Source organism: Salvelinus namaycush, chromosome 14 (assembly GCF_016432855.1).
Source record: "Salvelinus namaycush isolate Seneca chromosome 14, SaNama_1.0, whole genome shotgun sequence".
Classification (NCBI taxonomy): domain Eukaryota; kingdom Metazoa; phylum Chordata; class Actinopteri; order Salmoniformes; family Salmonidae; genus Salvelinus; species Salvelinus namaycush.
The window spans coordinates 34,606,706-34,620,308 of NC_052320.1; the positions used below are offsets into that span (position 1 = coordinate 34,606,706).

The 13,603-nt window shown below is 41.8% G+C and overlaps 1 protein-coding gene and 2 long non-coding RNA genes across 4 annotated transcripts in view; 2 read left to right on the forward strand and 1 right to left on the reverse strand.

Moving 5' to 3' along the window:
- Positions 1 to 1,532: 1,532 nt before the first annotated feature.
- Positions 1,533 to 13,603, reverse strand: part of LOC120059434 (intermediate filament family orphan 2-like) — a 30,263-nt gene continuing 18,192 nt past the window's right edge. Inside the window, exons 4-9 of one of the 2 annotated variants that reach the window (XM_039008478.1) lie at positions 5,195 to 5,380; positions 4,866 to 5,029; positions 4,261 to 4,417; positions 2,746 to 2,844; positions 2,353 to 2,489; positions 1,533 to 2,186 (exon numbers count right to left, since the gene is read on the reverse strand). In XM_039008478.1, coding sequence (XP_038864406.1) covers positions 2,081 to 2,186; positions 2,353 to 2,489; positions 2,746 to 2,844; positions 4,261 to 4,417; positions 4,866 to 5,029; positions 5,195 to 5,380 — 849 coding nt within the window. In that variant the 3' untranslated portion in view covers positions 1,533 to 2,080. Of the gene's footprint in view, positions 2,187 to 2,352; positions 2,490 to 2,745; positions 2,845 to 4,260; positions 4,451 to 4,865; positions 5,030 to 5,194; positions 5,381 to 13,603 lie in introns of both variants that reach the window. The other variant, XM_039008477.1, reaches the window with a different exon arrangement.
- Positions 6,975 to 9,559, forward strand: LOC120059436. The gene is made up of 4 exons (XR_005478146.1): positions 6,975 to 8,209; positions 8,509 to 8,573; positions 9,011 to 9,098; positions 9,221 to 9,559. It is a non-coding gene; the product is annotated as an uncharacterized LOC120059436 (long non-coding RNA).
- Positions 10,971 to 11,978, forward strand: LOC120059435. Its single transcript, XR_005478145.1, has 3 exons — positions 10,971 to 11,501; positions 11,651 to 11,699; positions 11,816 to 11,978. It is a non-coding gene; the product is annotated as an uncharacterized LOC120059435 (long non-coding RNA).

Below are 13,603 nucleotides of genomic sequence, written 5' to 3' on the forward strand. Positions count from 1 at the left end.
TGCAAAGGCACTCTGGGCCTTCTTTGTATGCGCATAAGCAATGGCATCTACATTAAGGCAATCTCCGAATGAATCTAAATCTGACTTCAGTGAGTGAAGATTGACCTCGTGTCCAGTACGTGAAATTAATTTCCCCTGCCAACGCGTAGGCCTAGATTCAATCAAGCTTTAAACGGCGATAGCCAACACCCACATAGCTGATATTTTGCCGGTGTCGGAGGTGTAACTGCGTTGACGCTGTCAAATAGGGGAGCAGCTGCTCTTGTGATCATTGCCACTAAGCCAGAGTTCTGAATGAAAAAATGTAGGTTACAGTTGAAGTCGGAAGTTTACATACACCTTAGCCAAATACATTTAAACTCAGTTTTTCACAATTCCTGACATTTAATCCTAGTATTTGGTAGCATTGCCTTTAAATTGTTTAACTTGGGTCAAATGTTTCGGGTAGCCTTCCACAAGCTTCCCACAATAACTTGGGTGAATTTTGGCCCATTCCTCCTGACAGAGCTGGTGTAACTGAGTCAGGTTTGTAGGCCTCCTTGCTTGCACACGCTTATTCAGTTCTGCCCACACATTTTCTATGGGATTGAGGTCAGGGCTTTGTGATGGCCACTCCAATACCTTGACTTTGCTGTCCTTAAGCCATTTTGCCACAACTTTGGAAGTATGCTTGGGGTCATTGTCCATTTGGAAGACCCATTTGCGACCAAGCTTTAACTTCCTGACTGATATCTTGAGATGTTGCTTCAATATATCCACATAATTTTCCTTTCTCATGTCAATTAGCCCATCAGAAGCTTCTAAAGCCATTACATCATTTTCTAGAATTTTCCAAGTTGTTTAAAGGCACAGTCAATTTAGTGTATGTAAACTTCTGACCCACTGGAATTGTGATAAGTGAAATAATCTGTAAACAATTGTTGGGAAAATGACTTGTGTCATGCACAAAGTAGATGTCATAACCGACTTGCCAAAACTATAGTTTGTTAACAAGAAATTTGTGGAGTGGTTGAAAAACGAGTTTTAATGACTCCAACCTAAGTGTATGTAAACTTCCGACTTCAACTGTATGTAGAAATAATGATGCTCAAATTGAAAATCATTAAACTGAATGAGGATTTCTATCAGCCTAATCCAGGTGTAGATTACATCTCACGGTTCAGTGTTCCAACTTGTAAACAACGCTGCATGGGATTTCTGTTAATGCGACTCTCTGCAGCTAACGGCGATGTCTGCTTTAGGTATAATGCTCGGAGGCGCTTGTGGATTTGACAGTTCTAATGCAGTTCCACCTCAGGCACCACCAAAACAACTGCTCTGCAGATGTCGGCTAGCGTGGATCTAATAGAACCTAGCCCTTATTTTGAATTATAAACTGGGTGGGGTCGAGCCCTGAATGCTGATTGTCTGAAAGTCGTGGTATATCAGCTCGTATACCACGGGTATGACAAAACATTTATTTTGACTCTTCTAATTACATTGGTAACCAGTTTATAATAGCAATAAGGCACCTCGGGGGTTTGTGGTATATGGCCAATATACCACGGCTAAGGGCTGTATCCAGGAACTCCACGTTGTGTCGTGCTTAAGAACAGCCCTTAACCGTAATAAATTGGCCATACTCCACATCCCCTCGGGCCTTATTGCTTAAATATATCATATGGACCACTGAATGCTTTGCTAGATCACTAATGGCTGAATATGTCCGGTTTCCTTTATCTTAACATGGTTAGGATGAATACTGGGGTGAATACACAGTAAAATGACCATAGGTGTACAGTAAGTTGAGTGTGTGTGGAGATACTTGTGTTTAGTAGGGGTGACCCCTCTGATCAGTGGTAGGCCAATGAGGAGCAGTGAGGAGGAACCAACACTGCACCTTATTGTGGAATACAAGTTCATCCTTATGTGGGTAAACCGGTGAAGCACCAATAGATTCCACAGGGCTCCTCTTAGATCAACTGGAAACCTGCTGAAGAAAAGGGGGACCACAGCATTGAGGAACAAAGGCATTTCCTCCATCATCTTCTCTGGGTCAGGTGGTGGGGTAGCCAGGGGCCGGAGGGTCAAGGGTCAGTTATCAGCTGACCCCTCCTACTGCCTCTCCGTCCTTCTCCAGCTCCTCCTGGATCTCATCACTGTTCCCTGAGTCGCTGCTCGCTACCGAGCTGAACGATGGAGAGTTCCTGCACCAGAGAGAGGGGAAACAAGGACAGATGTCAGTCATTGATATCTGTGTGATTATGCCTACTGTGTAGCAAGGCCTTTCTCAAGACACGTCTCAATGGAACAATGCACCATTGCATTGAAATGCCATTGTTTTCCATGTGTGGAGAAAGAGGTGTTTCTGACCTGCCGGTGCCCCCTGAGCCCTTGATGAGTCTCCTGCAGGTCTCCATCTGCACATCCAGGCCTCTCTTCATAGAACACATCTCCATGTACTCTTGTAGGTGACGGTTCATATCACTCTTAGCTGTAGCCAACTCATACTGAGGAGAGAGCGAGAATCCAAGATGTGGGAGAGAGGAGGAGTCAAAAGGAGAGTAAGATAGGTGAACGATGTAAGAGAGTAAGAGCAAAAGAGTGGGAGGAGATGTGAGAGGGTGAGTCAGAGAGGGAGATTGAAAAGAGAAAGTGGCGCAGAGATTGAGGGGCAAAGACGCTCTGCAGTAATAATTGATGACTAACACACAGGAGAGTGAGTTGCACACATGAACCTTGACCTCTCTTCTCTTGGTCTCTTACCTCTATTTGACCCATGGTCTCCTGGTACTCCTTCTCTCGGTTCTGGAAGAGCATCTCGGTCTCGTCGATCAGGCTGCCCAAACTGCCATCCTGAGAGGCCTAATAATCCCCAACAGACCCATTTAAACTATGTGTACTGTAGCAACGTTCAAAGTGCAGTAGTAGACTTTACTTTGCAGCTTGGAGACACCGTTATCGACAATAAACACTTTCATACAGTTTACATTCGTACAGTCGTAAAAAGGATAGATAAGGTAGATAAATATCCCACTGGGCACAGACGTCAGTTCAACGTCTAGTTTCGATTTACATTTGGTTGAGTTGTCAACTAACATTAATTCAACGTGAAATCAGCAAAACATTTCACCATCTCATTGGATTTAGGTTGAAGTTGGGTTAAAAAAAAGACAAAATGCCCTTTACGTTGATGACTTTTTTTCAAATCCAATCAGTTTCCCACGTTGATTCAACACCATCACATTGAGTTTTTTGTTTGAAATGACGTGGAAACAACGTTGACTCAATCAGTTTTGCCCAGTGGGATCGGTCGAGCACACAATTTAGCAATACACACGCCAACACACAATTAGACAAACAATCAATTCAAATAAATAACGACACAATTGTATTTTTACATATATTCCTTAACAGTTTCTGAGGCCACTCAGATTAAATGTCTTACAGCAACAAGGGCATGAGGCAGGTTGCCTAGTGGTTAGAGCGTTGGGCCAGTAACCAAAAGGTTGCTAGATCGAAACCCCGAGCTGACAATGTAAAAATATGTCGTTTTAAACCCACTGTTCCAGGCAGTTAACCCACTGTTCCTAGGCCGTCACTGTAAATAAGAATTTGTTCTTAACTGACTTGCCTAGTTAAATAAAGGTTTTTAAAAAATGAGGAAATAGGAAGGCCTAAAAAAATCCTTGACAGAGACATACAGGTAACTGACAAAATAAAGCAAACACTTGAGTAAATGAGTCAGGTGGTTCACACAGTTAATTAAGCAATTAAAATCCCATCATGCTTAGGGTCATGTATACAAATGCCCAGTTGTCCATTATTTTGGCTACCATGACTTAGAAGAAGAGAGCTCAGTGACTTTGAAAGAGGGTCTCAAAGAAGCATAAGGGGTTTAAATGCTATCTGTGTGTGTGTGTGTGTGTGTGTGTGTGTGTGTGTGTGTGTGTGTGTGTGTGTGTGTGTGTGTGTGTGTGTGTGTGTGTGTGTGTGTGTGTCAGTCAACAGATCTCAACCCAATTAAACATCTTACGGGAGATTCTGGAGCAGCACCTGAGACCACCAACAAAACACAAAATTATGGAATTTCTTGTGGAAGACAGTTGTAGAATCTATGCCAAGGCGCATTGAATCTGTTCTGGCAGCTCTTGGTGGCCCAACGCCCTATTAAAACACTTTTTGTTGGTGTTTCCTTTATTTTGGCAGTTACCTGTATCTGACATATTTGAAAAGTTCCCAGACACTGCTTTTGGATGAGCAGTAGGGGGCAGCACTAACCTGCCCAGGGCCCTCCCCCTGTCCTTCTGCTGCAGCAGCACTGGCTGCAGCACAGGGGGTGTTGTAGTTGGCAAAGTCCTCCCAGAGGAGCAGTGTCTCCTCATTCTCCTCCCAAGTTAGGCTGTCACAGTCGTCATCAAAGTCAAACGTCTCTCTCCTGGTGACAAAGGAATTATCATCTGAGCAAGTTCTGCATAGAAGAAAGGGAGGGAGAAGAGGGGAGAGGGAGGGACAGAGAAAAAGAGAGGAGGCATGGAGGTGGAAAGGGAGGGGAGAAAAGAGAGAAGACAAAAAAGAAAGGAGGAAAGCCAAAACCAAACGGAAAGGCATGCACATTTTAAAAGGGTTCGCAAATGAAGAGGACAGGGAAGAGAGAAAACAACAGAGACAGTGACTGACAGATGAAAACATGACAAAGTCATAAAGCACACACGAAACTGACTATGAGACGCTATCTAACGCGACAGACTACAGTGGGGATTTAATTCACAGAACGAGATCATATGGCTCAAACAACACAGTTAGTTGGATAACATATCGACCCTAGTCGTTCAGCTAGCACTCATTAGCTTTTTTTAACACAGGTCAAAGGTTCGGCCACTCACAACTGATTGAGCATGCGTTTCATCTCGTCTGTGATGTTGAGTGACTCTATGACCTGCTCCTTCTCCTCTTCATCCTCCTCTCCACCACCAGACTCAGTTTCAATCTCAGGACTCCTCTCCTCGTAGACAGCCTTACGCTCTTTCCTCCTGCAAGATGCAGCCCCCTGTGAAACCACACACCACACACTAGTCAGCTGTGTGTGAAGGAGAGTGAAAATGTGTGTGTGTGTGTGTGTGTGTAAAAAACATTTAATGGACATTTGTGTCCTATTTTCTACATGGAATGAGCCCTTTACACAAGGGGTACATATGAAAAGCTATCCAGTTACTTTGCTCTCTGGGGGTGCTCTGGAGGGGCTCATGTGTGGGCTCATGTTGAACATCTTGCTCATGTCTTCTGAGTTGCGTTGCTGAGCCACGTCACAAAGCTTGGCCGTGATGTCAATGCGTCTGCAGATGTCCATGTCCACCTTCATGGCCTTCTTCTGGATCGCAGTGTCCAAGTCTGACATTTCCTACAATAAATATTTCATTGGTTATGATGATCAGAGAATATTATACCCATGAGCTGTGTCACCGTCTACTATTTGCCCAATACTGCAAGTAAGAGTGTACAGTTTTCTGAGGCAGGACCTCAACCTCGCATCGTCATCCCATCTTTTAGTTAATCTCATAGTATCTCAAGGCAATGACTTGCAGTTTAAAGGTAATAAACTCACTTAAAGGGGAAGTTTAAGAATATTTATATTTTTTGTGATTCCATACATTGAAACTAGTTAGGCGGAGTTTTTCTTTCTCCCTGCAATCTACTAATGGAAAGCTGCAAAAACGGGTCACGTGACGTGTTTTTGCGCACTTCTAGCTCTGCTCTGTTGTCAGTCAACAAGTGATTGAGAAATCCGCGAATTGTGGACATCTGTTTTTGTTTTACTGAAAGCCTACGGCCGAATGAGACATTTAAAGAAAATCAAAAGTACTATCGATTTTGGGTCAGGAAATGTATACTTTTCAACATAAAACGATTGGGATTATTTTATGTGAAGACTGCAAACACGGCAGATATGGGTAACTATCTCGTGCTTAAAAACTGAATCTACGGCCCTTATTCACAATCACAGATGAATATTTTTTTTTGCGGGAAAAGTTAAAACAGCCTAAACAACCTGACCGACTGCAACAACAGTGAAGATGGGTCAAATCTGCACGTGCGCTATTGTGGCTCAAACTCGGTGCCCTTATTGCAGCAAATGGGGGAGAAGGAGCTGCCGCAAAAGTTGAAAGACTTATCAACGATAGCCTAAAGTTAGTTCTGAAAAGTGAAAATCCGAAGAGATGACAGCAAGAGCAAGCTGGTGTTCGGTCCCTGGCTGCACTTTATATAATACATATAATAAATATCACTGTTTTCCGTTGACAGATGCAGAAGTAGCGATAAAAACAAGTAAATAATATGTAAACACTCCGACAGCCCATCTTGCTAATTTACGTATCTGTAGTAAGCACTTAATTGACAATGACTACAAAAGAGATATACAATCGGAACAAAACACCAAAGAAAACTCAAAGACACAGCTGTTCATTCTGTATACCCATGGAATGGATCTCGTGTCATGCCAGAAAACAGAAGAGCGTTTGAGAAGGGAAAGCATCAAAGCGAGCGTGCAGAGCAGACTGGTCTCATAGACTAGACGTAACAGTAAACGTAAATCCGGGACACTCAAATTAGTATGATATACCGTAGTTATGTTTGATATGGTTATATAAGATAGAGGGGTTACTTAAGGCAAAAATAAAAGGAGGGTGGTTGATCGGGGTGGATGTGTAGGTGTATGATGCGAACGTCTAGCAACATAAAGGTTATGTGTTTTAATCTCATCACGGACAATTTTAGCATTTTAGTTTATTAGCAACTTTTCAGCTACTTACTACTTTGCAACTACGTAGCATGTTAGCTAACCCTTCCCCAAACACTTTTAGCTAACCCTAACCTTAACCCTTTTAGGTAACCCTACCCCTAACTCTAACCTTAACCCTAACGTTAGCCACCTAGCTAACGTTAGCCACAACAAATTGGAATTCGTAACATATAAGTTTAGCAAATTCGTAACATACTGTACTTTTTTGCAAATTCGTAAACTATTGTACGAATTGTATTCCTAACATATCATATGACTTGTAATTTGTAACATATATGAAATGGTTGATGGACATCCACAAATTAATACATACCATACAAAACGTAACATATACTAAATGGGGTGTCTCGGATTTACATACAGAATAATAAGAAATGTGCGGAGGTATGTAGTCTAATCAATGCAGTCCGAGTTGATCTTATTGTGTTGTAACCATTGCACCATATCATGTAGACATTTTTTTTTAAATGTAACCTTTATTTAACCATAGCCTAGGCGCTCTACCGGTTAGCATATGTGCCTTGTCTTTATGACAATGGGGTTGAGGAGATTATAGACAGTAATTGTGTCATCTTACATTGTAATAAATATTAATTGTGTAGGCCTACCCCCAGGAACCACCTAGGGTAGGCCTATTTGGTTGCATGTAGTCTGGTCTATTGTGTATTTGTAACCCCCACCACCCCCTGTCGATAGTGGCCATGAGTATCATAACAATTTAATTACTTTTAGCCCCATGGCCACAAAAAAATGTATTACAGATTATAAATGTGGTATCACATTATACTTGTGTGTTACTGTTAAAAGACTATCTGACTTGATCCTGTGTTAATCTATTTATAATTGTATAATTAGCCTAGCAGTAGTAATTATCATGTTATGGTTTAGATGGAATGATCTATGTTCATTGTATTTGTAGCGGTAGTAATTATTGTGTTATGGGTTAGATGGAATGATCTATGCGCATTGTATTCGGGCAGAGGGAAAGGGCCTGTCTTGGCCTGTCTCTTGAGGCCAAGAATGATTCCACGAGGGTTGAATAGCAGTCATGTGTCTGGAGTTAGCGCTGACAGATCATAATTACTCATCTATAACACTTTCTTATATCTTTATATACTCTTGGTGTGAATATACCCTTTTTATATATTCTTAGAGATTGAAATTAGCGTTAGGTTGAAGCTCTTTGTGTATGAGAAGTGTAATTATCTAGTGGTCTGCAGTGTACTGTAGGAATGTGTACTTCCAATAACTCAAGGCCTCTCCTGACTGACAAGAAGACCCGTGAAAGGCACGGAGGAATACGAAAGCTCTGGATTTAGGCTGGAACACGATAACACCAACGGGAGGAACAGACTCAGTTCTTGCCCAGCAACAGAGATGGATTGTTTAACATAGAAATACAAGAAGGTCACTCGGCCTAATCGGAAGGTATGAATATATGTGCTTGTGTGACCTGTAGGGGTGGTTTTGCAGCTGCAACACCCAGTGTGGTGAATAAATCGAGCTGGAGTTTTTCTTGGGAGTCCGTCGGGATTTTTGTACCAGAAATTAGAATCCAACAGTTAGGATGGAAGTTTTTCTTTGTCAATACACATAACAATAGTACTTTAGAATATAACCCATATGATATCAACTGTCAATTGCTTTCACGTTTAGAATTGTATGTATCATGAACTCCCATTGTGTCACAAATAACTGTGAGGTCAATTTCCCCAACTCACTCGCAGGTTCTGGGCTCAATAGATTGGTCTTCAAAGGACCCCAAAGAACTGCAAGCTCCTCTGGCACCCATGTGAGTTGATGTTGTCTACTGCAACTGTTCACACTTTTCCCCAATGTCTGATGTGTTGGCTAGCTATGGCTTATCTGCGTGACAAACTTTCAGGCAACTGTATAGCCTTACGTGGAATACCTGGCCCAAGGAACCACCTGTGGTATATGATTGCCCATAGTCTGTCTATTGTGTATTTGTAAGCCCCACCTCCCTATGGGTATAATTACTTTCAGCACTATGGCCATATGTTAGTAAGGTTAGTAAACAGGTTAGTAAACATGCTATCACTTGTGTGTTAGGGTGGACATTTTTCTTTGTCAATACACATAACAATAATAATTTGGCATATAACCCATACTATATCAACTGTTAATCCCTGTCACATTTCCTTTTGTATATAAATACTGTATGCACTGACAGAATGCTAATGTTGCATTACATTTGTTTTATGAAAGACTGCATCAACAAGTCAAAGCTCCGGGCCTTCCACCCAGCCGGGGCCTGATGTCCTTACCCCCTACCACTAAGAAGACCAGGCAGGAGGTAACCAGCTCTGTAATTGGCACTTGGCATTGCATTATGAAAACATGTTTTTCACGTTTGATTCAAACGGGTGACAGTAAAGCGGCTTTAAATTTGTCATTATGCGGTCAATCTTCTCTCAGCAACTTAAGTCCATGGGCTTTGCAACTGTGTCCAGAGCTTCAGATTCACCAGAAAGGATCCACGAGTCGTCGGTAAGTATCCTAGGACAATTGACATATTTTCTATGATTCCATATAGCAAAGTCTTATTCAGTATGCGCTGTTATAATTTCTGAACTCTAAGGCAATTTTTGAGTATTGTCTTTCTAAGGAGGATCAGGGAAATACATCCAGCTACAGCAGCCTCCTCCACCTCGTCCTGATCTCCACCTTCCCGATCTCCACCTTCCCAGCTGGACACCAGCTTTAGCTCCCCTGATTACCAGGACCAGGGCTCTGACTACAGTCGTGGCCAAAAGTTTTGAGAATGACACAAATATTAATTTCCACAAAGTTTGCTGCTTCAGTGTCTTTAGATATTTTTGTCAGATGTTACTATGGAATACTGAATTATAATTACAAGCAAGTGTCAAAGGCTTTTATTGAAAATTACATGAAGTTGATGCAAAGAGTCAATATTTGCAGTGTTGACCCTTCTTTTTCAAGACCTCTGCAATCTGCCCTGGCATGCTGTCAATTAACTTCTGGGCCACATCCTGACTGATGGCAGCCCATTCTTCATTCATCAATGCTTGGAGTTTGTCATAATTTGTGGGGTTTTGTTTCTCCACCCGCCTCTTAAGGATTGACCACAAGTTCTCAATGGGATTAAGGTCTGGGGAGTTTCCTGGCCATGGACCCAAAATATCGATGTTTTGTTCCCTTGTTCCATTGTTCGTCACCAAACTGTTCCTGGATGGTTGGGAGAAGTTGCTCTCGGAGGATGTGTTGGTACCATTCTTTATTCATGGCTGTGTTCTTAGGCAAAATTGTGAGTGAGCCCACTCTCTTGGCTGAGAAGCAACCCCACACATGAATGGTCTCAGGATGCTTTACTGTTGGCATGACACAGGACTGATGTTAGCGCTCACCTTGTCTTCTCCGGACAAGCTTTTTTCCGGATGCCCCAAACAATCAGAGAAAATTACTTTACCCCAGTCCTCAGCAGTCCAATCCCTGTACCTTTTGCAAAATATCAGTCTGTCCCTGACGTTTTTCCTGGAGAGAAGTGGCTTCTTTGCTGCCCTTCTTGACACCAGGCCATCCTCCAAAAGTCTTCGCCTCACTGTGCGTGCAGATGCACTCACACCTGCCTGCTGCCATTCCTGAGCAAGCTACTGGTGGTGCCCGATCCTGCAGCTGAATCAACTTTAGGAGACGGTCCTGGCACTTGCTGGACTTTCTTGGGCGCCCTGAAGCCTTCTTCACAACAATTGAACCGCTCTCCTTGAAGTTCTTGATGATCTGATAAATGGTTGATTTAGGTGCAATCTTACTGGCAGCAATATCCTTGCCTGTGAAACCCTTTTTGCGCAAAGCAATGATGATGGCACGTGTTTCCTTGCAGGTAACCATGATTGACAGAGGAAGAACAATGATTCCAAGCACCACCCTCCTTTTGAAGCTTCCAGTCTGTTATTCGAACTCAATCAGCATGACAGAGTGGTCTCCAGCCTTGTCCTCGTCAACACTCACACCTGTGTTAACGAGAGAATCACTGACATGATGTCAGCTGGTCCTTTTGTGGCAGGGCTGAAATGCAGTGGAAATGTTTTTTGGCGATTCAGTTCATTTGCATGGCAAAGAGGGACTTTGCAATTAATTGCAATTGATCTGATCACTCTTCATAACATTCTGGAGTATATACAAATTGCCATCATACAAACTGAGGCAGCAGACTTTGTGAAAATTAATATTTGTGTCATTCTCAAAACTTTTGGCCACGAAGTGGATTGTGCATGGAGTCCAAGATCATGCATCTCATCAAGCTTATCCAAAAGTGTGGGTCTGCCATAATCAACACCAGCAAAATATTAAAAGGAAGCCAAATCAAGATCAACTGGTAGAGCGCATTAAAGGATGTATGGGAAGTTGGGAATCTTGCCCGAATGTTAGAAGGATGTTACAGGCGAATGTAGTTGCACCGTCTTCAGTGCTGTTCACTGGTAACACTTTCACAGACATAAATTACTAGGCTGAACTATGTCAAATACAGTTCCCTTCACAAACAACATAATTTTCAACATACTTTTCAGTCCTCTTATTTCCTACCCGTCACAACCCAGGATTACAGAGACGGAAGCAGGAAAAGATCATTTCCACTATGGTTCAGGATGGAAATGAAGTGAAGGCTGTCCACATCTGTGGTGACGGAAGTAATGACAGCCCTGGCTGGCTACTCCGCTAAATTTATGACATATAGGTAAATTAAATTATAACCAGATCATAATAAATCATATTCATATCATAATCAATATTTTTTTAAGGGACATTTTAGTTCTGCATAGCATACGTATGAAACAATGGGTTCTCTACTTGACATGAAAATCATTCATTCCTTCATTTATACAGCTTCATGGATGACAAGACCAAGAAAGTCATTCAAGCTAATGTGATTTCGGTAGGTCCATTCATTGCAGTTATTGCTTCCAGTATAGTCAATGTGAATGGTCAAATGTTCATGTTATTTCAAATCTGTTTTTGTATACCTCTTATTTTTTGTATTTTCCAAAACAGGTCACTGAAGCCACCAGCTCAATTTCAATTGAATCAGTTGGATTTCGGGGAGAGGACTGAACAGCATACTGACAGAGGGTGTACCTGTATCGTTTATAACTACTCTTGTTCACCAGGGCTGGCACAATTATCGTATAATCGTGTAACAGACAATTATGGACAATAAACGTGAACTTAAAAATAAGATCGTCTTAATACATATTAATTTTAGGAGAAGGGGGATTCAACTTCATATTCAAGTAGATATAGTTTACCCAATAGCGGTTTTCAATTTTAACATGAAGTGGGTAAAATTGGTACTCATTTTACGGTTAGAACTGCATCGTTGGGAGGAGAAGCTGTGTTGTATTCATTAAGTTTGTCATAGCTATTTTTCAGAGATGCATTACAAGCTCAAAACATTTTTCAACAAAGATGACAATTATGACAATAACCGTGGCCATCTGCATGGCAATTAATCGTTACCCAAAATTCCATAATCGTCACAGCCTACCTTTCACCATCAATAAGAAAAAGAATGCGAGAAGAACACCCAACATGAGCTGGATTGCTGGCATGTTTCAAAGGGTAAGTTTATAACTATTCCACCAACAGCAGAGATGTCCTTCACTGTCATGTTTGCGTTTTTTGATGTTTAGGTAAAATGTTGACATTTCCTGTAATAGGCTTGACAAAGAAACTTCTGGCAGAGTCAAAGAAGGGCAACAAAGTGCTAAAATGCTCTACATGGTCAATCCGACGTCTGCATTGGCTGTGCAGCATTTACGGTGACATGGCCTCTGCAGAAGTCAGGGCATTCATACTTCTTGTGCCTCGCGGAGCAGCACAGAGCTTTTGTGAAGGAAGTTGTTGGGATGGTGTTCAATTTTGTTTCTGGTGTCCTTTGACAGCTCTTTGGTCTTGGCCATAGTGGAGTTTGGAGTGTGACTGTTTGAGGTTGTGGACAGGTGTCTTTTATACTGATAACAAGTTCAAACAGGTGCCATTAATACAGGTAACGAGTGGAGGATAGAGGAGCCTCTTAAAGAAGAAGTTACAGGTCTGTGAGAGCCAGAAATCTTGCTTGTTTGTAGGTGACCAAATACTTATTTTCCACCATTATTTGCAAATAAATTCATTAAAAATCCTACAATGTGATTTTCTGGATTTTTTTTTCTCATTTTGTCTGTCATAGTTGAAGTGTACCTATGATGGAAATTACAGGCCTCTCTCATCTTTTTAAGTGGGAGAACTTGCACAATTGGTGGCTGACTAAATACTTTTTTGCCCCACTGTACTTACAACATAATTTTTTTTGACAATATGAAAACAGGTTCTTATTTTCTGTTCGTAGTTGTTGCTGTTATTTCAAGTTCAATATGTAGGCCTATATTTCCTATATCTTACTCAAATAGCATTGTGATAATGTGAAAACATATCAAGACAGTGTTTGGGCTAATGTAAAAACATAAACCCACAACGGTCCAGCTCATTGAGCTTTATGATAAGCGATCATTCAATAAAGTAAAGAACAGCTACTTACTTGTTGGATAACTGTCCATTTGGCCCAGCCGGAACGGGGTTGCGTCTCCAATTTCTTTTTAGGATACTGAAAAATGTTTCCAGGCACCAGAGTTGAAGTGGACAGCAAAATCCCTGTGGTTGCGAAAGCAAACTAACTGCTCCTCATCATCAAATTCTCTGCAGCATAAGCATTCTTCAACATTGAAGCACAGTTACCACAGCTGCACCACCAATCTGCGTTCATCCTGGGAAAGGCTGGGGCTGTGGTCCTGCTTCTGCGGCCTC